Genomic DNA, 27,085 nt, shown 5'->3' with positions numbered 1-27,085 from the left:
TTGATATCAATTATCCAAGAGCCCACTGGAGTTTAGTAGTCACTCGGGGATTACATGAGAGTGACATGCCTTTCCATGCTTCCAGCAGCCGTCAGGTGGGGACCATCTTTCGAAGGCACTTAATGCGCAACCAAGGAACTCAGCATCGGGTGGTGGTGGTGGGAGGTAATGTGCCAAATGGTTGCTGAAAGCCGCCTCTTCCCTTGGCTCCAACACCCTTTCTTGGCTCCAACATCCTTTCCCAGTGATCCCATTCCTCCCTCACTCACTTGTGACATAGGTCCTTTGGTCACTCCCTGGGTGCACTGCCACTCTGCTGCTCCCAGAGATGGTAGCTGTAATGGAGAACTGCCAGCCTCTGATTGGCCAATATCTTTTGGAGGGGGGCAGGTTTCCATCCCCAAGATCCTAAATCCCGGCGCAGACCCAGCACTGGCCAGTTAAGTGCCTGACCGGCACATAATCTTGTCGATCTGCTCCTGAGGAGCAATATGGATTTCCTACTGATTCTCCAATCAGGAGGCTGAAACTACATCAGTGACATTAAATTCTGCCCTGGGTTTCTTGTAGTGAACCACAGGATTTATTAAGATTATTGCCAACCAACACCAGAATGAGGGCATGATGTGTTCAACCACATGGCTTCATTAACTTGGGGACGGTGGCACAGTGGTTAGCACTGCTGCCTCACAGCACCAGAGACCTGGTTCGATTCCCACTTGAGTCACTGTCTGTACGGAGTCTGCATGTTCTCCCCGTATCTGCATGGGTTTCCTCCGGGTGCTCCGGTTTCCTCCCACAGTCCGAAAGACATGCTGGTTAGGTGCATTGGCCATGCTAAATTCTCCCTCAGTGTACCCAAACGGAGTGTGGCGACTAGGGGATTTTCACAGTAACTTCATTGCAGTGTTAATGTAAGCCGACATGTGACACTAATAAACTTACCTTCCACAGGGACCAGACAAGAAGTGAGTGGAAGGCCGCAGTCGGACTGTGGAAATTTGGGCAGCAAACACTTCGTTAGACGTTTCCCACATAGATTGCAGTCAGGGCCCAATGATACCGCTCGACCCTGATCTGCATATTTCAGGATTCCGGATGCTGCCTCTGGAATATATGGGATTTACGCACAGAAACGTGTCATTCATCTCACCCAGTCCATGTGGGTGTTTCTGCAGCATTCGAACCTACTCCCATCTTCCCTCATCTAAATCTCCCATCAAAACCATCTATTCTGTTCCCCACATATGCCTGTCTAGCTTCCCCTTGAATACATCAATATTACACACTTCAACCACTCCTTGTATCATTGAGCTCCGCATTCTCGCCACTCTTTACGTAAAGAAACTTCTCCTGAATGCCCGATTGGATTTCTTGGTGACTGACATTCTCTTTGTATCCAGTCGATCAAACATTTCAAAATTAAAGATATGTACAGGACATTGGTAAGTCATCCAATCAGCTTTAACTGCCTACCTGTTGCAACTCAGATAGTCAGCTGATGAAGGGTGGAACTGAAGTTGAGTCTTTACAAGCTTGAATTTACAGAGACAGGCATTACATTTCACGCACCCCCCTATTCGGCAATCACAATTTCAGTCTGCTCCTGTATATGGGTGAGCTCGGGTGAATCCTCATTGAATGCCCATGTGAATATCCTTAAACACCCAGTTATCATACAAGTAGCGTTATCTGCCCAGTTTCCACCATTTAGGTGGGGTTATAATGGGCCACTGTAGCATCTACCCACCGCCCCCCCACCCCCACGACTGCCTACCTTCACCTCGACCTCCACAACAAGACCTGCCTCTGCCACTATCTTATGTCACTGCCGACCGGTTTTCTTAAAGAAATTCTACTGAAATCAGCACAACACAACATGGATTTATATTTACATAGCACTTTTAACATCATAAAATGTCCCAAGGCTCCTCACAGAGCATTATAAAACAAAATTTGATGCAATGCCACATGAGGTGATATTAGCACAAATGGCCAAAAGCTTGGTGAAGGACGCAGGCTTTAAGGAGGAAAGACAGGTGAAGAGGCTGGAGGAGGGAATACCAGGAATATAAAGCTAAGGTAGCTGAAGATAAGGCCACCAATGGTCAAAAGACGGCATCTCCACATCAAAAGATTAAAAGCAGGGTGGATCAAGAGACCGGAATGAGATTAGTGCATAAATCTCAAAGGATTGTGGGATGGAGGAGACTACAGAAATAGGGAGGGGGTGAGGCCATGGCGAGGTGTGAAGAAAAGGGTGAGAATTTTAAAATTGAGGCATTGTTTAATTGGGACCTAGTGTTGTTGAATGAGCAGTGGCTGATGGGTATACGGGACTTGATGCAAGTCAGAACATGCGATGCCCAGATTTGGAAGACCTCGAGCTCATGGAAGGTAACATTTGGGAGACAAGCCAGGAGTGTGAGTTAAGGCAGGGCAGAGGCCAGCAATATTATGGTGCAGAAATAGTGATAGTATGGATATATGGTCAGAAATTCACTTCAAGGGCAAAATAACAGAAATGTTGCAAACAGTTTGGCTCAGTTTCAGGTAGTTGAATGCGGGGGTGGGGGGGGGGGAATAGGTCAATAGGTGGGGAATTCAGTTTATAGAGTCATAGAGGTTTACAGCATGGAAACAGGCCCTTCGGCCCAACTTGTCCATGCCGCCCAACCCCTAAGCTAATCCCAATTGCCCGCATTTGGCCCATATCCCTCTATACCCATCGTACCCATGTAAGTATCTATATGCTTTTTAAAAGACAAAATTGTACCCGCCTCTACTGCTACCTCTGGCAGCTTGTTCCAGACACTCACCACCCTCTGTGAAAACATTGCCCCTCTGGACACTTTTGTATCTCTCCCCTCTCACCTTAAACCTATGCCCTCTAGTTTTAGACTCCCCTACCTTTGGGAAACGATATTGACTATCTAGCTGATCTGTGCCCCTCATTATTTTATTGACCTCTATAAGATCGCCCCTCAGCCTCCTACGCTCCAGAGAAAAACGTCCCAGTCTATCCAGCCTCTCCTTATAACTCAATCAATCCATCAAGTCCCGGTAGCATCCTAGTAAATCTTTTCTGCACTCTTTCTAGTTTAATAATATCCTTTCTATAATAGGGTGACCAAAATTGCACACAGTATTCCAAGTGTGGCCTTACCAATGTCTTGTACAACTTCAGCAAGACATTCCAACTCCTGTATTCAATGTTTTGACCAATGAAACCAAGCATGCCGAATGCCGTCTTCACCACTCTGTCCACCTGTGACTCCACTTTCAAGGAACTATGAACATGTACCCCTAGATCTCATTGTTCTCTAACTCTCCCCAACGCCCTACCATTAACTGAGTAAGTCCTGCCCTGGTTCAATCTACCAAAATGCATCACCTCGCATTTGTCTAAATTAAACTCCATCTGCCATTCATCAACCCACTGGCCCAATTGATCAAGATCCCGTTGCAATTGGAGATAACTTTCTTTACTGTCCACTATGCCACCAATCTTAGTGTCATCTGCAAACTTACTAACCATGCCTCCTATATTCTCATCCAGATCATTAATATAAATGACAAATGACAGTGGACCCAGCACTGATCCCTGAGGACACCTCAGGGATCAGTGGGTTTGTTGTGGGAACCAAAGATAAGCACTTCTGTCTTCCCAATATATAATTGGAAGAAATTTCTATTCAACTAGGGACTGGAGCAGGTAAGTAATCTGAGAACCTAGAGACAGTGGAAGAGTTGAGAGAAGTGGTGGTGAGGTAGAATTACTTGTCATCAGTGTATTGGTGAAAATTAGCACTGTGCATTTTGCATTGAAAAGGGGTAATATGTTGATTAGAAATAGAAGGGGGAGGGGGGTTCAAGGATAGATAGCTGGGGGACACCAGAGGTTGTGCTGCATGAGTGAAAAGAGAAGATATTTCTGGTGATGCGCTGGCTATGATTACATAGATAAAGAGTGTAAGCAATTGAGAGCAGTGCCATCCAAATAAATACCCCAGTCCAAAGTCGGCATCTCCACATCATGACTACCATCGACATCGCAAACTGCCGGCTCCAAGTGGAGAGGATCTCCAAGAAGATCGCGCATATCGACACAGACATCAAGTTTCTACAAACATGCAACCCCAGTCCAACGCCGGCATCTCCACATCATCCAAATAGAAGACAGGGGAACAGTGTTGGAGGAGGATGCTGTGGTCAATCCTGTCTAAGGCTGCAGATAGGTCGAGGAGGACGAGGAGAATTTACCTTTGCGACAGTCGCATAGAATCTGATGAAGGGTCATTCAGATTTGAAACGTTGGCTCTATTCTCTCTCTACAGATGCTGTCAAACCTGCTGAGATTTTCCGGTATCTTCTGTTTTTGTTTCAGATTCCAGCATCCACAGTATTTTGCCTTCACATAGAATGTCATTTGATAAGAACAATTTTGCTACTGTGACAGGGGCGGAAAGCTGATTGGAAGCAGTCAAACACGGAAAGATGGGCATGGAATAGGCAGGTGACAATATGGTCAAAGACCTTGGAAGGTAAGGGGAGGTTAGAGATGGAGTGGTAGTTTACAAGGACACAAAAACACACACAAAAGTCCACAGGATTTTCAGCTGAAATTAAGTCCAGCTCAAATCAAATTTCGGTGATTTTTAGTTTAAAACATCATACTGGAATTCAAGCGCACACACAATCACATTGGCAGTTTTCATTAATTGCATTAATTTTTAGGCCTTCAAGAAGACTCTAAAAAACCTTTTGGGCACAAGGACAAAAATAAGCATATTCTACAAGCTATTAAATGAATTGTTTGATTGATTAAGAAGCTGACTACCGGTACAATAATTAACTTGCAAATTGTTCTATATATTTTTTAGAAGTCACTTTCAGTCATTTAAAATTAGATAACTGTAGAGTTAGGCATCCTGATTAAAAATGCTTTCATGTTTGATGTATTCATTTTCAGCTGTATTTATCAAACTTCTCCAAGTTATCACTCATAAACGTATCAAAGAAAATACATTCAAGGAAATATGTTTCAAAAGGTACATTTTAAATGCCGCCCAATTGCTCTGATTCATGGCAGATCTGTTTGATCATATGCAAATTAGTTGGAGCAGAAATTCAAGAAGAAAAACACCATTTTGCGATTGTGCCCAAAGCAGAAACTTTTGGCTGCTGTGCAAGTGAGTTCTCCACCTAACTAAAGGAATTCCACTGATGGCTGATTGTGTAGTGAGCAAATGAACTGTATGGGGCACAGCCTCCTATTTGGTTCTTTTGGTAAACCTAATGAACCTATGTCAACATGCTGGGCCACTACATTCAGGTGGGGTGGCTACTATAATTTTTATTTGGCTACATAATAGCAGAGAACTGCTATTGATTACCTGTGGAGACGCCGGCGTTGGACTGGGGTAAACACAGTAAGAAGTTTAACAACACCAGGTTAAAGTCCAACAGGTTTATTTGGTAGCAAAAGCCACACAAGCTTTCGGAGCTCCAAGCCCCTTCTTCAGGTGAGTGGGAATTCTGTTCACAAACAGAGCATATAAAGACACAAACTCAATTTACATGAATAATGGTTGGAATGCAAATACTTACAACTAATCAAGTCTTTAAGAAACAAAACAACGTGAGTGGAGAGAACATCAAGACAGGCTAAAAAGATGTGTATTGTCTCCAGACAAGACAGCCAGTGAAACTCTGTGGGGGTTACAAATAGTGTGACATGAACCCAATATCCTGGTTGAGGCCGTCCTCGTGTGTGCGGAACTTGGCTATCAGTTTCTGCTCAGCGACTCTGCGCCGTCGTGTGTCGCGAAGGCCGCCTTGGAGAACGCTTACCCAAATATCAGAGGCCGAATGCCCGTGACCGCTGAAGTGCTCCCCAACAGGAAGAGAACAGTCTTGCCTGGTGATTGTCGAGCGGTGTTCATTCATCCGTTGTCGCAGCGTCTGCATAGTTTCCCCAATGTACCATGCCTCGGGACATCCTTTCTTGCAGTGTATCAGGTAGACAACGTTGGCCGAGTTGCAAGAGTATGTACCGTGTACCTGGTGGATGGTGTTCTCACGTGAGATGATGGCATCTGTGTCGATGATCCGGCACGTCTTGCAGAGGTTGCTGTGGCAGGGTTGTGTGGTGTCATGGTCACTGTTCTCCTGAAGGCTGGGTAGTTTGCTGCGGACAATGGTCTGTTTGAGGTTGTGCGGTTGTTTGAAGGCAAGAAGTGGGGGTGTGGGGATGGCCTTGGCGAGATGTTCGTCTTCATCAATGACATGCTGAAGGCTCCAGAGGAGATGCTGTAGCTTCTCCGCTCCGGGAAAGTACTGGACAACGAAGGGTACTCTGTCCACTGTGTCCCGTGTTTGTCTTCTGAGGAGGTCGGTGCGGTTTTTCGCTGTGGCGCGTTGGAACTGTTGATCAATGAGTCGAGCGCCATATCCTGTTCTTATGAGGGCATCTTTCAGCGTCTGGAGGTGTCTGTTGCGATCCTCCTTATCCGAGCAGATCCTGTGTATACGGAGGGCTTGTCCGTAGGAGATGGCTTCTTTAACATGTTTAGGGTGGAAGCTGGAGAAGTGGAGCATCGTGAGGTTATCCGTGGGCTTGTGGTACAGTGAGGTGCTGAGGTGACCGTCCTTAATGGAGATGCGTGTGTCCAAGAATGCAACCGATTCTGGAGAGTAGTCTATGGTGAGTCTGATGGTGGGATGGAACTTGTTGATGTCATCATATAGTTGTTTCAGTGATTGTTCACCATGAGTCCAAAGGAAGAAAATGTCATCGATGTATCTAGTGTATAGCATCGGTTAAAGGCCCCGTGCGAAGAAGAAGTCTTGTTCGAACCTGTGCATGAAGATGTTGGCATATTGAGGTGTGAATTTGGTCCCCATGGCTGTTCCGTGTGTCTGGATGAAGAACTGGTTGTTGAAGGTGAAGATATTGTGGTCCAGGATGAAGCGGATGAGATGTAAAATTGCATCTGGAAACTGGCAGTTGTTGGCGCTGAGCACTGAGGCCGTTGCAGCAATGCCATCATCATGGGGGATGCTGGTTTAGAGTGCCAAGACATCCATTGTGACGAGGAGCGCTCCTGGTTCAACTGCTCCATGTGTGCCGAGTTTCTGTAGGAAGGCCGTCGTGTCGCGACAAAAGCTGGGGGTTCTTTGTACAATGGGTTTCAGGATGCCCTCGACATAGCCGGAGAGGTTCTCGCACAGGGTCCCATTGCCCGATACGATGGGCCGGCCAGGTGTGTTTGCCTTGTGTATCTTCGGGAGGCAGTAGAGATCTCCAGCCCAGCCTTCAGGAGAACAGTGACCGTGACACCACACAACCCTGCCACAGCAACCTCTGCAAGACGTGCCGGATCATCGACACAGATGCCATCATCTCACGTGAGGACACCATCCACCAGGTACACGGTACATACTCTTGCAACTCGGCCAACGTTGTCTACCTGATACGCTGCAAGAAAGGATGTCCCGAGGCATGGTACATTGGGGAAACTATGCAGACGCTGCGACAACGGATGAATGAACACCACTCGACAATCACCAGGCAAGACTGTTCTCTTCCTGTTGGGGAGCACTTCAGCGGTCACGGGCATTCGGCCTCTGATATTTGGGTAAGCGTTCTCCAAGGCGGCCTTCGCGACACACGACGGCGCAGAGTCGCTGAGCAGAAACTGATAGCCAAGTTCCGCACACACGAGGACGGCCTCAACCGGGATATTGGGTTCATGCCACACTATTTGTAACCCCCACAGAGTTTCACTGGCTGTCTTGTCTGGAGACAATACACATCTTTTTAGCCTGTCTTGATGTTCTCTCCACTCACGTTGTTTTGTTTCTTAAAGACTTGATTAGTTGTAAGTATTTGCATTCCAACCATTATTCATGTAAATTGAGTTTGTGTCTTTATATGCTCTGTTTGTGAACAGAATTCCCACTCACCTGAAGAAGGGGCTTGGAGCTCCGAAAGCTTGTGTGGCTTTTGCTACCAAATAAACCTGTTGGACTTTAACCTGGTGTTGTTAAACTTCTTACATTGATTAACTGAACTTTGTCTGCTTCATTACTGTGCTATGTCTAATCCCAAGGCCCACAGATCTATCTGAACATGCAACTGTTAGTACATGTGAGGTACTTAAAAACTTCCCTCACAGTTACCTGAAACTATTCTGTAATCAAATTCAAGTAGCCATGCCTGTTTCTTGGATTTTGAACTTCAAGCCTGCACAGCAGCCTTGAAACAATTAATGAAAATGCTACTACACCTGAAAATGAAACTCCCTACATAACAGCACTGCCTGTGTACTTCACCACATGGACTGCCGAGGTTCAAGAAGCTGACCCATCACCACCTTCTCGAAGAAAGATACTGATGGGTTATATTTACTGGCCTTGCCAGTGACACTCACATCCCATGATTATGTCCAGCCCAGTGTCAGTTACAGCACTTTCACGTTTAGTTTGTGCTCTTTTGTCAAATTGTGACTTTTTCCATAATGAATCATCATGCCTTTTCTTTCTCTACACAGTTAGAAGTCTTGTATCTTATCAAAAGGTGCTCACAATTCTTTATCACAGCCAGCTGTGCCTCTCTAGCTTGGCCTGAAAACATTTTTTACCTTGAGATATCTGAATTTTGCACTCTCTATAGTACATGAAGAAACTTTTTGACATCTGTTTTGATTGAATTTGAGAAACATCAAAGGTACATTATTACCCCACGGTTATTGGCTGATATTTTTAAATTACCTCAGCGGAAACTAGTTTCTGAGGAGTCACTCACATATTGAAAGACTGTGTACTCTGTTAAAGTTGCATTGGTAGATGGGTCAGAAATCAGAGTGGTCATTTCTTTCATATAGTTTACACGCAAACAAAAGTTCAATTACAATGGCATTTCATCCAAGAAAGTCCTACATTTAATTTGAATGCCGTTTTAGGGAATTCCAACTAGTTTAACAATAAATTCACTACTAATGTTTGTTTGGTAGTACAGAACCTGAGTATTGCTAAAAGAAGAGATGTGCCAAAGGTTATTGTGGTCTCCTCTATATCAGAGAGATCAAATGTAGACTGGGTGATCGCTTTGCTGAGCACCTTCGGTCTGGACGCAATCAGGACCGTGACCTTCCTGTTGCTTGCCATTTTAACATACGGTCCTGCTCCCATGCCCACATGTCTGTCCTTGGCCTGCTGCAATGTTCCAGTGAAGCTTAACGCAAACTCATCTTCCAGCATCTCATCTTCCAGCTAGGCCTTCTGGTCTCAACATCGAATTCAACAACTTCAGATGATTAGCTCTACCCCACCTTGAACACTTTGTTTTCATTTTATTTAATTTTTAACTGTTCTCTACCCTTTACTTTATTTTCTTTCTTTATTTTTCTTCTCCCCCACTCTTTCCCCCTATTTTATTCCTCTTTCCTTACCTTTTCTCCCCCTTTGCTTCCCCTTTACCCCTTTTTCTCAATTTTACCTCTCTCCCACCTATTTCCCCCCTCCCCCCACATCTTCATCTGTCACAGCTTACCCTCTGATTTCAGCTTCTCTGCCATTTGACCATTCATGCCTTCTATTCTTTCTATGGACTTCCATTAGCAGTCTTTCCCCTTGTTTTGTGGCTATGACTCATCTTTCATTCCCTCACCCTACAGTATAAATATCTCCCATTTTCTATGCCTATTAGCTCTGACAAAGGGTCATCTGGGCTTGAAACATCAGCTCCTTTCTCTCCTTACGGATGCTGCCAGAGCTGCTGAAATTTTCCAGCATTTTCTCTTTTGGTTTCAGATTCCTGCATCCGCAGTAATTTGTTTTTACCCAAAGCTTTTCAATTTGCACTCATCAGGATACTTTACAAGAATACCAATATAAGGGGAAACAACACTTTATACTGTATGAGAAAATAATGTTGATTGGTTGGCAAGTGCATTCTGATTAGTAGAGGTGTTGTCATGGAGAATGCACCAGTTAATGGTAACTGACAGGTAACTGCCAAGCATTGTTTGAAATCTAACTAGGCAGCTTGATCCTGATTGGTCAAGGCATGCCCTTGGAGAATGAATCAGTGAATGGTTGTCACTTGGCTTACCACGGCTCAGTAAAATAAATGACAGCCATTTGCTAATTCATCCTCCAGGGCAATGTCTTCACCAATCAGAATCAAGCTGCCTGGTTTCAGATTTCAAACAATGCTTGGCAGTTATCCATCAGTCAACATCAACTTGTGCATTATCCATGGTGATGCCACTACCAATCATAGAATCATAGAATCCTTACAGTGAAGAAGGAGGCCATTCAACCCACTGAGTCTGCACCAACTCTTACCTCGGCTTACCTGTAATCCCACATATTTACCCCACTAGTCCCCCTAACCTATATATCCTGGGATACTAAGGGGCAATTTAGCATGGCCAATCAACCTAACCTGCACATCTTTGGATGTGGAAGGAAACCGGAGCACCCAAAGGAAACCCACGCAGACTTTTGATTTGATTTGATTTATTATTGTCACAAGTAATAACATACAATAAAAAGTATTGTTTCTTGCGCGCAATACAGACAAAACATACCGTTCATTGAGAAGGAAACGAGCGAGTGCACCAAGATGGCACCGGAGCGGGGCGACTTCTTGCAAGCTGTGCCCAGCATACCTTCTAATTCTATCTTTTACTCTCGTTCTATGCTTCTAAAACTTCATTCTAACTCTTTTAAACTCTCTAAACACCCTCGCTATAACTGTAACACTTCATGGAGAATGTGCAAACTCACACAGTCACCCAAGGCTGGTATTGAACCTGGCTTCCTGGCACTTTGAGGGAGCAGTGCTGACCACTCCCACTGTGTCCACTTCAATCAGAGTCTACTTGCTAACCAACCATCATTCTTTTCTCATACAGCATAAATTTTTATTTTCTCCTTGTATCTGTATTCTTCTGAAGTGTCCTGATGAGTGCAAGATGAGAAGCTTTGACCATCTCTTTTTTTCAGCAATACTCAAATTCACTATTTACATGCAGATAATATATTTTATGAAATCATTTAATTTTAAAGTGGCACTGTACTAAGGTTGATGAAAGGAAACAATTCCAAAGCCATCCATTATATTTAGCAAAACAAAACCCAGTTGAATAATGCAATGATATTTGGCTATTTTGAATTGCATTTCCATATTTTGTCTTTTAAAGATGAATACAGTTTTTCTTTGATTGCAATATGCTAACATACATCACATTCACAGTATGCAGAATATAAATTCTTTATATGCTATTTTGTTTATGTTTATTCATTCTTAGGATAGCAAAGAAGCTTGTGACAAAGTAAGATCAGAAATGTTACCATGATTTAATTCAAACAAAACTATCCTGGAATGAACAACCAAAAAGGCCAAGTAATTGAAATACTTCATGATGGCATTACAGCAAATTTATGGAGCAACTGTGCAATCGGCACTAGCAGTTGTTAAAAACAAATATACACCATGAAAGATAAAAAAAGCATTTCTGAATGATGATCTGAATGGATCTGTATTGAACAAAACAAGGCCTATTGAGGGTGAAAAGTTGTGGCAAGAAAAAGGATGGTTAAGAGACAAGAACATTTAAAAGTCTATTAAAGGTTAAAAAATGAGGATAAAGATTGAATATGAAAAAATATTGCAGATGGTTATCACATGCAGATGGAAAGGTTTTTGTAAGTGCATAAGGAAAAAGTAATAAAGGGAGAATTGGGCCCTTTAATGACAAATTAGTGTATGTAAATGATAACTAAACTGGACCAACTGGAATTACTCTGAAAATATTTTGCTTCATTCTTTACAGTACAGACGAAAGTAGTCATGCCAGAGTTATGGGAATAGATGAAGTGAGAAATTCACATTCACTATATTTTTTAAAAGTGCAATGCATACAAAAATGGGATTGAATTCAGATGCATAAAAGCAAATTACTGTGGATGCTGGAATCTGAAACCAAAAGAGAAAATGCTTGAAAATCTCAGCACGTCTGGCAGCATCTGTAAGGAAAGAAAAGAGCTGACGTTTCGAGTCCAGACGGATGCTGCAGACCTGCTGAGATTTTCCAGCATTTTCTCTTCTGGTTTGAATTCAGATGCATCTCTGTTAACTTCTCCAGGTCTATAGTGCCCCCTCCATTCCTCGGACCTGTTGTGACAGGCCATTTTCCCCTCCCCAACTCGCCACTCCCTGTTGCTACACTTACAACCACCGGGACTCCACACGTTGGAATTCTCTTCTGAAATCTTTCCACGTCTTCCACTCCCTTTCCTCCATTGACAACAACCTGCATTCAAGAGATTTTAAGGCATTTTTTAAAAATCAGAACTTTGCTAAAACCTTAAGTTACCACCTCTGACTTGGGACTTTTTATGTGAAGGAGATCGAGACATTTCTCTGCATTCAAGGTGCCATATAAATGCAAGACGTTATTGCTATAATTGTATTCCTAAGCCCAAGCGGGTTCTACCATGGATGTAAAAATGAATATTTGAGAAATGTTGCGCTATGTTAGTTATATTCATCCATTAGAATTCAACCAAGGCTCAAAAATTCAATTGCGGGGCAGGTGGAGACTTGTACCCTTGAGTTTAAAGGATTGGGGTGTGATCTAATCAAGGAGTTTACAATGTTAAACGATTTGATGGATTAGACAAAGAGAAATCGTTGCATGGGAGAGGGGGGGGGGATAGTGCAGGAGGTTCAGAACAAGGAACATAATAATAAAATTAAATCGAGGTCATTTTGGAGTGAAATCAGGAATCACAGGCGGTGGAAATTTGGAACTGCCTTTTCCCAAAAAGACTGTGGAATCAGTTGGATGCAGTAACTCAGATCGATTGATTTTTTTTGGATAAAGGGAACGAAGGCAATGAAGCAGAGGCGGATAAAGTCGCTGATCAGTCATCCTGTAGCCGAATAGCAGGAAGGCTTGTACCTATTTCTGTGTTTTTAAAAAAACCTTCTCCCCGGCAGGAGAATTCGGAACAAATAGGCCTGGAATGTTCTGGAAACTGGCTGCATTTCTCCACCATATCTTTGCTAGAAATACGGATTTGACACCTCTATTCATCCAGAACAACAACTGTAAGCAAATTCCCAACCTTCAGAATTTGAGCGAATCGAGTGTTAGAGAAGGGGAGAAGGCCTTTCGGTCCATCCTGCCCTGTACCACAGAAACATCTTTACACCAAGATTGGGACAAACTGCTGCGGTAAAAGCAAAGTTAAGTGAGGTATTTAGAATCTAAGATTATTTCTTGGGAAGTATGAGTATTAAAACATACAGAGAGAAAAACAGTAAATTGGGATTTGAAATTGGAGCTGACATTTCTCACATAATGGGAGAGCAGGGCGTTGCAGGGAATGGCCTAGTATTGTTCCGCCTCTGTTAAAGATGCAGCTCAGTTCTGACAGCCCAAAATAAATATTTTGCGTGTCTGAGCTTTCGGGCCCTTTCGAATTGATCCTTACCAGAAGAACATTAATTTGCACAGCGAATTTAACATGTGTAAACGTCTCAAAATGCTTCATATAAAGTGCTCAGCAATATATTTAGAAAGCAGTTGTGCAAAAAGAGGATCTCCATCACTTCATAGATCAAAAGCTGATCTATCACACAGTGATCTGGGATGTGTTTGAGGTTTTTTTTACACTTCGCAGGTAGGAGGCTGATGTTAGGGGTTCTGATAGACGAATATTCAGCGTGTTTAATAGCTGTTTTAATGATGTTGTCTCTCCGCGCCGAGCTGTCACTCTTCCGCACATCACAGACTCTCTCAGACAGAAAAATAATTGGCCGTTTTTATCCTACATAAGAAATCGGCACCCGGTGGGAATAAGGCGTTTCTTTCGCTGGGACAATTGCATCAAATTCATTCGGCGCAATAACTTATGGTCCATATTCCTGTGGAATTGTTTTCTAATGTTCTCAGGATCTGAATGTAAAGAAAAATACTATCTCGAAACAGTCGAATTGAGAGAGAGAAAAAAACCCAAGATTTATTCCTGCAGAAAATCCAACGCCATCTGTTAGGTGCCGGCGCCAGATTAAAAGCAATAAAGGTATAGAGAGGGGTTCGAATCGAAAACCATTTCCTGTGATCGCAATCAGATTCAGCAACAGCATGGGTTAATACGGACAGTGTAATCTGCTCTTAGAAAAACATAGCGAGAGCAATTCGACACAAAGTTAGTGACATCTCCGGCACTAGAGAAGAAATATCATTAAAGAAATGACCTTAATGTGAAAAGTTTCGTTTGATCTGTAAAAAAGACAATGAAATACACGGTGTCTGCGTGCACTGGGTGTTCAACTTGCTGTTTACAGGGGGGTGACAATAGCTCATATCGACTGCAAACAAAAACTAAAAGAAATAGTTGATACACTGGGGGAGAGAACGAGGGAAACCGCAGGCGTGAAGTTTCCGACGCGATTGTTTCGGATCGCTAATGGAATCCAACCGTCTATGAAATCTTCCACAAATCACACCAAATTGTCATCTGATTTACAAGAAAACGAGTTAACGGTAACAAAAAATGTATCTGTTGTTGGTGGTGGGGCGGGGAGGGGGGTGCTGGTTAAAATTTTGTTGCATTTCACTGAGCTGGAATACCTCGGCTCTGACTCATTTTAATGGTTCAAGATTGAAGAGTGAAATATCTTGTTGGTGAGACACGTGTGTTGTGTTTGGTAGAGGGATGCTTTTTTGTGGCCCCGCTGATTTGGCATTCAACATGCAAAGCGGCTGATGGAGTTGTCTGCCTCGAATATACAACGTGAAATATAAAGTCTGGCACCTTGCGAGAAATAGACAACAATGCCAAACAAAATCACTTTAAGGAGCAGGTTAATCTTCTGGGTGAATGTGAAAAGGACCTTCAAAGCGACGACCCTGTCCCTGCCCTTACAGACTCTGGGACATTTCACAGCGAAATACCCAGGGTCACTCATGCCGCATGAAAGATATAGGGTATTTATAAATCAGAATGACTTCCAATTCAGAAGACAAGATGCAAACTGGAGCAATCTGTGCAAAGGGGATGCATGTGCACTTGTGATGTCAGGTCAAAGACCTGAAAGCTTAACTCTGTCTCTCTCTCTCTCTCCACACAGATGCTGCTGGACCTGCTGAATATTTCTAGCATTTTCTCCTTTTATTTCAGCACTCCAGCAGCTGCAGTATTTTGCTTGTGGAGAAATATTCTCGGAGTGTGAGGGAGGTGTCAGATTTACATACACGGGCTCGATACTCAGATTAGATTCTTCTGTCATTGGATAGTTTGGGGATAAAGCGGTAAATGGAGCGCGGTGGAGGTTTTGTATTGCCCCAGCTGGCTGCGTTTGCCTGGTTAGAGGGGATGGGGGGAGGGGGAGGAGAGACCAAGTGATGTGTTTGTTTATGTGTTAGTAAATCCCTCCCTCCTCATGTTTGATTAGATTAATATAGGGCCAATCAGAGAGGAGAGGCTAGGGGGTCTGACTCCTCCCCGAACCCCGCCTCTAAAGCCTCTGGACCAATGGGAAGTGGGAAGGGGAGGGGCCAGAGGGAGGTGGCTCCTCCCAGTGGGTGCTGTTGAACAGGGATTGCTGGATGCGGCTTCTGGAGGAGGGGCAGTGGGAGACAGAGAGAGGGCACGCCTGCAGGGCCAAGGGAGGTGGCAAAGCGGGTGTAAGAATTCAACTCAAATACATTAAAGAGTCGCTGCCGGCTTGTGGTTTTTTATATATATACATCGAGAGATATCTATCTATTTTACACTTTTTTTTCTCTCCAGGTTGGGGGTTTGCAGAGTCCAGGGGGGTTGGGCTCAATGATGCAGTTAGCAGAACGATGCTTCCCTTCCAGCACAAGCCTGCCCAAGACTTTCTACAGCTTGTCCTCCTCGCCAGAAAGCCAGAGCCCGGCATCCTCACAGATCGACTTCCCGGACACCGAGAGAAGCGACAGCATCCAGGAGAGCGGCGACCTTCACAAGAAGTTCAGCGGCTCCAGTATGCTCACCGAGAGCGAGAGCCACAGTTTCGCCGCTTCCAAAGGGGCTGCTGCGGCGGCGGTGGACCGGGGTAAAAGCTCCCCGGCCGCCGCCGCCCCGGACGAGGACTTGGCAGAAGTTCGCTACAGTTTGGACAGTCTGGGGGCCGAGAGATATTTTCTGTCGCCGGTGGCCCCGCAGAACCTGAGCCCCAGCCATCACCAGCCCCAGCCCCAGCAGCAAGTCGGGGGCAACCCCGGTGCCCTGCTGCCTTACCCGGGTCAGCACCCCTCGGCTTTCCCGGTGAACGGTGCGAGCAGGTACCTGAGTCCCCATTCCGTGCTCAGCAACGGCGCTTACAATCCCATTTTAACCCCGGCCGGAGCCCAGGCTTTAGCCCCCTCGGCTTATCCAGCTTACCCCGGATCAGGGCGCTCCCAGTATGGACATGGTTACCAGAGTGGACCGCTCTACCCCCAGTACCAGCCGAGCATGCCACATCCCACCCGGGCACAGGTCTACCTCTGCAACCGGGCACTGTGGCTGAAATTTCACCGGCACCAGACCGAGATGATAATCACCAAACAGGGCAGGTACGGCTCCAATCTTGTTCTTAACTAACCATCACCGATTGCCCTAATGCCGGCTTTGCAGGTTGCAAGATACTTGTGTGTAGTTACATTCTGAATTTTTTTTATTTCACTGGGTAACAATTCTGAATGTCACCAGAACTGTGAAATATAGCGGTGCTGTAACTCGTACATTCGTTAAAGATGCTGACATGTTAGGCTACTGTCTGACATTTGAACAACACACACCTGTACAGATGTGGAGCTGTGTCAGTAATAGCGCTACAGGTTGTTTCAGTGTATGAAGGATATATGTCAGGTCCTTAACAACATAGGGATGTCTGCCACGTTCCACATATCCAATATCATCAGGGAAGGTGCCATGTTTAGATTTCATTTTCATTCTAATTCTGTCTTTGAATACATTAGTGACTGCTGACGCCCAGAGTGTGAGCGCTGACCTGTAATGTAGATACCTGTGCTGATCTGTAATGTAGGTATCTGAGCTGACCTGTAATGTAGATGCCTGTACTGGCCTGCAATGTAGATACATGAGCTGACCTGTAATATAGATATCTGAGCTGACCTGTAATATAGATATATTTGGGCTAACCTGTAATATAGAGATGCTTGTGCTAACCTGTAATACAGAGATGCTTGTGCTAACCTGCAATATAGAGATACCTGTGCTAACCTGCACACCTGAAACCGGGTGTGACCCCCATTCAGCCTTGCTGCTGATAGACTATACCACTTCTGAATGCCCGCCTGGAATGAAATATTGGGCAACAATTTGCGCAAGTGTCCACCTAAGTTTCCAAATACCACATGAGATGGACCCCCTGGCATTCTGAAGATTGTTCCTGAATTTTAAATTGAGTGTCAGTGTGCATGTTCACCTGCTGACCCCACCTACATGCCAACAACGCTTCTTCCTGGATTGGAAGTCTTGAAGCTGTACACCCCCCTCCCCCCCCCCCCCCCAAGTTATTTCCAGACATGAGGGTGTCAGACCCTAAACAATGTAGGGATGGCGCACATATATTTTATACATGAGTATAATTAAGGAAGGTGTATGGTATTAAAGACTTGAGCCTCTCGGAACAGGGGAAGGGAGACTGGCGCCAGACATCTTCACTTTTAGGGGAAGAGAAAGCTGGTTGTTTCAAACAGTCAAGATTCCCCGTCAGAATCTCGATTGCTATGGTTAATAAACCCTTACACCCTTATTGATGAAGGCCGCGACTAGTTATTTTCAATCTAGAGATACAGATGAATTCTGAACTGGGATTTTGCACTCTTTCCCTGAAACAACCAGTTTCCCACCAATACTATTATTCCCCATGAATCCCCAATCGTATTTTGAATGTCCTGATGATTTTTTAAAAATAAAACGCAAATTCCATTCTTAATGCTGCCCATGGGGCTGGGTGTAAAGTACGAAGCGGAATGGTTTGTGTTATATTTTTTACTCGATTTTTTAAAGTTACAAAGCCAATGCTTGGAGTAGTCAAGCGAGCGCTTAATCCATCGCCTTGTTGCTACAAAAAAGCAATTCAAATCAAGAGGTCCGCAGGAGATAGACATTCAACTTCCAAGCTGACAAGAAAATATGTTGCATCCGATCTTGGGCTGAATCAACGCTTGATTTTTAAAGCCACATGAATATTAACTTTTATGTTTTAAGAGTGAAACTAATGTGTGCCAGTTTTAACTCTGTGCAACCGGCCCATTAGGTGCGATTGCAGGACTATTCACTTTGCCCAGCCCCAATTATTTTCCACCAGACCGCCCGAATGAGGTTTTTTTTTTGCGACTAGATTCACAGACATAGAAGCTTTTTACCGGATTGGCGACCTTGCAACAGAAAGGCCTGAGAGAATAGAAAATGCGGGAAATACTCAGTAAGGCGGACAGCATCTGGAGAGGGAGAAACCCGAATTTATCATTCAGATCGATGACACTTCATGCGAATATTGCATGACTATCAGGGCAATCTTAAAGAGGGGCCCTTCCAATCGCGCGTCCGTGAAATATTCCGTGTTTCTCGCGTTTTTCTCTCTTTTCTAATGGCCTGTAAAGTTTCATCCCCATCTCACTGGTGAGGAAATTGTAATTTCAAAGATCACACCTTTACTGGTTCTCACGGAAGCAAGGCTTGCAGTTCTGTCTCTCTCTGTTTTAGACATTTAAAACTCTGGATCCACTTTTGGTTTCGTTCGTGCAGGGATATCACGTTTTTACCCGTGTCATTATTTATTTCCTCGGTGACACCGTTTCTAATGATAACTGTATCCTCAGGCTGTTCTGTTTACAGCAATACTTCACCTGTCTACCTGCCCGGAAAGATTCATTTTAACTCCGCTGTACATGGAGTCATCACTCATTACAGGCTGCTCTGAACTTAGCGGCCAATGTGGTTCAGAACCTTTGATTAAAGGTGTCGAATTTCTTTCCTTATACTTTTTAAAGAGGGCCAATTCTAAATTCCATCGCTTCATTTCTCCCGTTTCATTACTGGGGGTTCACTGATTTTCTTTAGAAAGCTGTCGGGAATTCTACCGCTGAAATCTCACCACATCTTGTCCAGATTACTAAAGGGATCCTGGTTTTATGTTGGAAGGGGTTTGAGAATATAATACCGTATACGCTGCGGCTGGTAACCTGTTGTCGTTCCTGCATCAAACTGACACCAGCATTAATCGAGTTATTTCGATTGTCCCTCAAGATGCAATGGCTGACATCCAGCTTTATTTGGATGAATCTAAATGGATTTATTTATTCCACATCTTTACATTCATTATCACCTTATATGTGTCAAACTTCCGGATGTGCATATTAATTAAACCCATGTTCCATATTTAAGTAGCAATAGACCTGTACTGTTTTGTTAGTATTGACCATAAATGCTATGTAAAAAAAATAATCTACCTGGATTTCGGATTTCCAATAGCAATTCGGTTTGTCCCCAAGAAAATACTCAAACGTTAAGATGGCAGTGAGTGCGATATGAACTCTATGCAATTATCTGATAAAATGCAATTCATAGCTAACATTTCAGTTTGCAAACTCAGGGGACAGGTATTTAGCTTTACACATTCTCTGTACAAAATGGGGTTTAGTTTGAATATTTTGTGTTGAATCATTTACCCATTCCGTTGAAGCAAGTGACACTGAGACTCGCTCAGCCCTAGCTCTCACCGATATTCACATGGAGTCTTGTAAAACCCATGGACCCGGAGGTTGACAGAGGCGATGGCTCTCTGAGCCCGGGGTGGGTGGGCAGGTTTGCTGACGGTCCTCACTCCAAGATCGCTCACATTTCAGTTTTACTGTTCTTGAAAGTAAAGTGCAAAATCGTACCGGCTTTTGTTTTGGAACTATGTCTCCTCCCCGCGCATTTCACAGTTTCATTTCGAAGTAAGTTCCGTTTAAGAATCCGTTTGATGTTTTGTAGCTGTTGCAAGTTAAAAGTCACGGTTACTGGCGCCTATGTGATCGGAAATCAATTACTAAATCCAAATTATTGAAAGAGTCTATGACCTCACGTGTATTATCCAAATTTCAGAGATTTTACCGATCTGACCTGGCCTCTACAGAGGTAACTATATTCCCTCTTCAAAGCCTAATCTCAGAATAATTTTTGCCGCGTCAAAGCAAAATACTGCAGATGCCTGAAATCTGAAATACAAACAGAAAGTGCTGCAAATACTCAGCAGGTCAGGCAACATCTGTGGAGAGAGGTTTCCGATCTATGCTCTTTTCACTTGAACTTTCTTTATTTCAGCTGCCAGACCTGCTGAGAATTTATTTCATTTTCTGCTTTTAGATTGAATATTTCTTGCCGATTCGACTGGTCGCGTTTCTGTCGTTTTATGTGCGTGCATTGTAATATGGTATGGTTTTGTTGTCTCTGTTTCTCCCCCAGGCGCATGTTTCCCTTCCTGAGTTTCAATATTTCTGCCCTTAATCCGACCGCTCATTACAATGTGTTTGTGGAGGTGGTTCTGTCCGATCCCAACCACTGGCGATTTCAGGGAGGAAAATGGGTGACTTGTGGCAAAGCGGACAACAACATTCAAGGTGTGTATGGCCGTTCGGATTGTGCAACATCTCGTTTTCGTGAGATATAAACTGCAGTCCTGTTTGTGTATGCAATCTTGTCACCCTCTCTCTTATTTAGTAGTCAGGCAAGGTCCCAGTCAAAGTCGCATGAAGTTGCACTTCCATCAGCAATCATTTCTCCCAAATAGCATTTTGTTCCATAATTTATTAATTGTTAGGAATTCCCGATAAATCGCTGGAGAAAAATTCAATGGTAGGTTAGGGGTACCCTTTGATAAGCTCCGTGTCGGTATTGGTGTAGCTAGTTCTAATTTGAAGATACTTATGTGAAATGAACATACTCCCCCTGCCAAACCTGCACTTTAAATAAGAACAGAAAATGCTGGAATCGCTCAATATTCTTTGGACTGTCAAAAATTTTTTTTTATAAGGTCCTATTCTTCCTAATCGATTGGTTGATAAGATGTTGCTCCTGTGCAGTTCAAGGGCGTTATTTATAAACTGATTTGAAATCAGAATTTCCAGTATAGACTGATACCATTCACCCCATGGCATCTGTGACACTCCTAGATCTTCAAGGGAAGTGCCACCGACCGTTTCTCCTCTGTTTAAACAACTTGCAATTATATAGAAAACGCTGGACGGAATCAGCAGGTCTGGCAGCATCAGTGAATAGAGAAAGTCAGAGTTAAAGGTTTCCAATGTGACTCTCCTTTTGAATCCTTTCTTTCCATAGATGCTGCCAGACCTGCTGCGTTCTTTCTGCATTCTCTGTTTTTATTTCAGATTTCCAACATTTTGTTTATACTGCAATTAGTTAGCACCTTTAATGTAGTAAAATGCCCAACAATACTTCACTGGCGGAATTAGCAAACAGCATTTCATTTTGATTTATATGAAAAGTGGCCATGTTGAAGGCAGTTTTATTAAAGGCTTACTTTTCTCGGAGAATCAGTCCTCTCATATAGAAATTGCCGGTGACATTCTGACTGAATTTAAAGTTCAGATTCTGAAGTTCGTGTTGCTTTTAATGTTGTATATTTAAGTACACAAAAGAAGGTTTCATTTCATCTCAATGAAAATAACCTGACATTGATACCCCAACAATTGAAATAGAAACAATTGGGCATCATCATACTTGGACTATTTGGAGTTCGATCAATAGACTGGCATGCATGAGGAGGGTGCCATTAATACAAACAGTCCAATCAAATGAACAAGTTTGCAATTAAATCATGAGGCTTCAAACTCACTAGTCAACATATCACTATCTCATTCCAGGTTCACACCTAGGTTTTATTTTGCAAACAGTTTCAGAAATCTACAGAAGTTATTTACTTCCTTGTCTTAAATCATGCTCTTTGGACCAAAGCAGCTATTAAATGAGTTGTGCATTGAGTGCACATGTCATACTTAATCTATATTTAGGGAACGCATATTCCATAACACTAACTTATTTAAAAGTCTGATCAATGCTAATGTAAAGTCAAAATCAGTCTGCCCCTGTACAACTAGCATCCAATACTCAAAATAATAGTTGCACTATTTAGAAAATGTGCAGTCCTGCACGAATGCAGTGCACATGCTTGAGAGTTGGCGCCCAAAGCAAACATTGATTTCCACAATGTTGTACATTTCAAATTCAGTATTTTTTCACCTCTGTTGTGGTAGAAGTAAATTGGCACAGTGGTTAGCACTGCTGCCTCACAGCACCAGGGATCAGTGTTCGATTCCCGGTTTGGGTCATTGTCTGTGCGGAGTCTGCACATTCTCCCCGTGTCTGAGTTTCTTCCAGGTGCTCTGGTTTCCTCCCACAGTCCAAAAGACGTGCTGGTTAGGTGCATTGTCCATGCTAAATTCTCCCGCAGTGTTCCTGAACAGGCGCCGGAGTGTGGCGACAAGGGGATTTTCACAGTAACTTCATTGCAGTGTTAATGTAAGCCTACTTGGGACACTAATAAATAAACTTGAAACTTTAAAAACATTGCAGCTTCACGCTTCCTACAGAAATATAATGAACTTGTGGATAAATGTGAGCCACTACAACCAGGTGTAAATACCAGTGCTTGTTTTCATAGCGGGGTCGATAGGATCATTTTATAGGCTGCATGCATATCAACACATGTGAACAAAGAACACTCACCCGTGATTAAGTTCATAATTCTTCATCTAAACTAAGATGTTTTAACTGCTAACCAGTGAAAATTGGTTCATCAAGCTTGTGGCACACTGAGTGTAAAAGGATTAATCTGGGGCTGGAGAATGTTGTAAAGTTAGGGTTGGATGAAGGTATGGTTTCCAACAATTCTAATGAAAGGTCACAGATCTAAAATGTTTTTTTTCCAAATTTTATTCATTTCTCGAGAGTTATAAAGCCAATGTGCAGAATAGGCAGGTGAAGGCCATAATCCATCTCCGTGCTTGTTCCAAAAACCAATTCAAATTCAAACCAATTCATGATCCAAACTGACAAGAACAGGCATTACACCTGATCTCGGGCTTGATCCTACACTTGATCTTCGCCAGATGTTAACTCTTCCTCTTTCTACAGATGCTGCCAGACTTGCTGAGTTTATCCAGAATTTTCTATTTTTATTCCAGATTTCTAGCAGCTGCAGTATTTTGCTTTTGTGTTCTCTCATGAATGTTCTTCTGAATAACGTAAACTAGTTTCATGTCATGTAGACACTCCACAGATAAAATTAATATTCAGTATTTGAAGATCCAGTTGCCTCACTAATCTTAAATTGTTTACTCAAAATGTGGCATCAGTGAATTTTCACTCTAAAATTAATATAACAACTTAATTCAGAAAGAAATCTAAGGTATCCTGTTGTCATTAACTTGTTTTTCACAATGTCATCTACCACCTTATTTCTTCTAGGTAACAGATCCTATGTCCATCCTGAATCCCCAAACACTGGAGCACACTGGATGAGACAAGAAATTTCCTTTGGGAAACTTAAACTGACTAACAACAAGGGTGCAACTAACAACAACACTCAGGTGAGACGGTGAAGGCAGACTACATCAATCACTGATGTGTTAGACCGATACTAACCCTGTGTGGAACGTGAGTAACAGTTATGTGCTTTTCATTTTTACAGATGGTGGTATTGCAGTCTTTGCACAAGTACCAACCACGCCTTCATATAGTGGAGGTGAATGAAGATGGTGTGGAGGATATAAGTGATTCTACAAAAACACAAATTTATACTTTTCCAGAATCACAGTTCATTGCCGTGACTGCCTACCAGAACACTGATGTAAGTGCAGTTTTGAATGGTTACAACAAATCCAACTGTTGGCAGCTGATAAAGTTTACAATATTTTTTCTATTTATTTGTTAGATCACACAGCTGAAGATTGATCACAATCCCTTTGCCAAAGGTTTCAGAGACAACTATGATTCGTAAGTTGATATTTTTTATTGAAATAACTTTGATTCTCACTGGTTCATGGTCAGTTGGTCAATGTTCTATTTCCTTTTTGAATCCCTCAGTATGTTCACTGCTCCAGAGAATGACCGATTGACCCCTTCTCCCACGGACTCACCCCGATCCCATCAGATAGTGCCTGGGACCCGGTACACCGTTCAGCCTTTCTTCCAGGATCAATTTGCCAACAGCATACCATCAGCCCGGTTCTACAATGGTGAACGAGCCGTGCCCCAAACAAGTGGCATTCTGTCCCCCCAACAGACCGAGGAGTCCAGCAACCCTCCACAGAGGTGGTTCGTCACTTCTGTACAACAGCCAGGCACCAACAGGTTGGACTTTACCTCTTATGATGCAGATTATGCTGCCAATGCCTTGCTGCCCTATGGTCTCAAACCTCTGCCCATCCAGTCTGCTCATTCTCTGAGCTATTATCCTGATCCAGCATTTGGCTGGGGCTCCAGGAGTTCCCAGTACCAGCGAAAGATAGCCTCTGGGCTAACATGGTCCTCCAGAACAAGCCCATCAGTTTTCCCGGAAGATCAAGTGTTGTCCACTGAGGAAAAGTCAAGGGAAGAAGCTAACTCGCCCTGGATTGAAACCCCTCCATCCATCAAATCCATGGACTCAGACTCTGGACTCTATGAAAATGCCTGCAAGAGAAGAAGGGTCTCAGCTGGCAACTCTAGCAGTGAAAGCTCCCCAACAATCAAATGTGAGACAATTACTTCTAAAGAGTATAGCAAGGATGGTGCAAAAGCAATGGGCTATTATACTTTCTACACCAGCCCTTAAAGTATTCCTGTGAAGTATGCCTGTATATATCCAATCCATTCGCCAAGTGTCGAGATGGTCTTACGAGTGCCAAAAAGACTGAAGTTTCTTTCCACCTTAAGAACTGATCTTGTACAGTCTACTAGTGCAATCAAATTTTTAAGAAGGTGCCAAAGCTTTCTGATGCTGTAAGCAACAAGATGGAGATATTCTAGCTAAGTCTGAAATCAATGTGATGTCCCATAATATATAGTATTAATTTTAGAAGGAGTTTCTTGGAGGGAGGAGGCTTAAATACAAGATTGACTTTTATCGTATGTGGTTTTATTTATTATTTGGCAATACAATTATGTACAGTTCCTGTTCTGTATAGTGTACTGTAGAATGGGTGCAGTATGGTGTAAAAGAAAATGACAGTGTTAGTTCAATGAATAAAACCCAGTCCGTTCCAATGCCATCAATATGTACAGATTAAGCAAAAACAGCATTTTCAAGCATTAAATTTTTCAAAAGCAATAAAAAATAAAAAAGCAGACTGCAAATTTCAACTTTCCAAGTGATGCTGTGAGGAAGGAACTAATGTAGTTGTAGAGTCTTGATAAATGCATAGCTAATGCACTTATAATTCTGTCCATTTTCCATCTGTCATTCACATTATACCAATAGAACAGTGAAAGACTTGTTGGCAAATGAGTTATGTGCTTCGGGTGGCCATTCGATTGTAATTTTGGTAATTAAAATCTCACACATAATTCTCCTTAAAGTAACGACGTGTTTTAAATTGTCAGCGTAGGTTGAAAGAAACACTCTTTGCCGTTAACAAACCATGTTTATTACGTGATTATCCTCTGCATACCAGCTGAAGTCAGATCATTTCAAACGTCTCTACAAACAACCTCAGCACAGCCACAGACTGAAGTAGTATTGAAATGTGCTTCGCTACTTGTTTTAACAAAACAATCAGGGCTTCATTAAAATACCCTTGTCCGCATGTGTATTTTTTTACCCAAATAAAATACCAGATTCTGAAGAATTGGTCAAAACGCAGAGTAATGAAGTCCCATCATTGGCTATACATTCATAGACAGGCTCCTGGAAAAGAAATGATTAGCTCGGCGATTATTTCAAAATGATGCATTCTGCAGAAAATCAGGGAAGAAGAAATAATGAAAAATTTTCTAGGAAATTTTGTCGGTTGGAGCAATCGTACGAAAGAATTCCGAATAAAAAGTGCTGTGAAGTCCCTCTGCTTTCCGACGGTGGAGGTTAATTCCGGCAGTTTCCACAAAGGAGAAAGCAATCAGGATAGATCCTAAAGATAACTGGAAATGCTGACTATTTTCCCCATTTGATACTACACATAGATTGTAACTCAGACACGTTAACAGAGGGCGGATGGGCGAGACTAACTCTTCTGTTTTCATCGACATTATTATCTAAAACCATCTAAGCTGCTGCTTTCACTCGTGTCAATGAAAAGCCAGCTTGGTAGGTGTTTTCTCTAACCGGTTTCACCAGCGCGAAATCTCTATCGCTTTGCAATGTTGCCCTCATAGTAGTTATACTTTCAATCAACAATCTCGCAGTTGTTTTTTTGGGGGTACTTAGATGTAGCAGTATCGCACTATTTGCCGTTTTGGTTCACACCAGCCTCGAGTCCCAGAACATTTCTAGTTAAATTCAATGTCTGTGAACCTCCTTTCGATTTACCATAGTACAGACTCGCACGAAATAGTATCAGGAGGCTGATGGCAAAACAGAATGTTAGCGGGAGGGTGCGTTTAGCTTTATTCCTGTGTGCAGTTTTTGCGATATTGAAAGGTTCTGGTTCCTTCTGCATTTGATCCTCGCCCATCAATTTGTGTGTGTGTGTTGGAATTTTGTTCGGTTACACTGGAATCAAACGCTATGATATCCGCTGTTGTCTACAAGCGCCGCCTTGTGGAGCATTGGAGCGAAACATAAGCCTGAAGGAGGAAGTGAGTGGGATGTTACCGAGAGAATGGGGTATGAATGGATTCAGTGCAATTATAATATGTCTAAAATATCAACTCACACATTCGTTTCACAATTTAGATGCTCACCTTTGATCGGTATTGTGTAGTGAGTTACTGAAAGTTGTCAAAAGATGTAGAAACAAGGTTAACGCTGGCATTTCTGGAAACTCAACGCCACGTTTAGATACTTTATTTTTGGCACATTTACATTAATCGATAGCAGTAGATA

The 27,085-nt window shown here is 43.0% G+C and overlaps 1 protein-coding gene across 1 annotated transcript; it reads left to right on the top strand.

The window, feature by feature from the left end:
- Positions 1–15,650: 15,650 nt before the first annotated feature.
- Positions 15,651–25,905, top strand: LOC144510142 (eomesodermin-like). The gene is made up of 7 exons (XM_078239517.1): positions 15,651–15,710; positions 15,817–16,607; positions 20,512–20,666; positions 23,533–23,654; positions 23,756–23,914; positions 23,999–24,060; positions 24,151–25,905. Exons 2-7 carry the CDS (start codon positions 15,853–15,855, stop codon positions 24,878–24,880), a joined length of 1,983 nt encoding a protein of 660 aa, XP_078095643.1. The 5' UTR covers positions 15,651–15,710; positions 15,817–15,852; the 3' UTR covers positions 24,881–25,905.
- The last annotated feature ends 1,180 nt before the right edge of the window (positions 25,906–27,085 follow it).

Source organism: Mustelus asterias, chromosome 2, assembly GCF_964213995.1.
Source record: "Mustelus asterias chromosome 2, sMusAst1.hap1.1, whole genome shotgun sequence".
Lineage (NCBI taxonomy): Eukaryota > Metazoa > Chordata > Chondrichthyes > Carcharhiniformes > Triakidae > Mustelus > Mustelus asterias.
The sequence above is the reverse complement of the archived record's forward strand: the minus strand, read 5'-3'. Positions and strand labels throughout refer to the sequence as shown.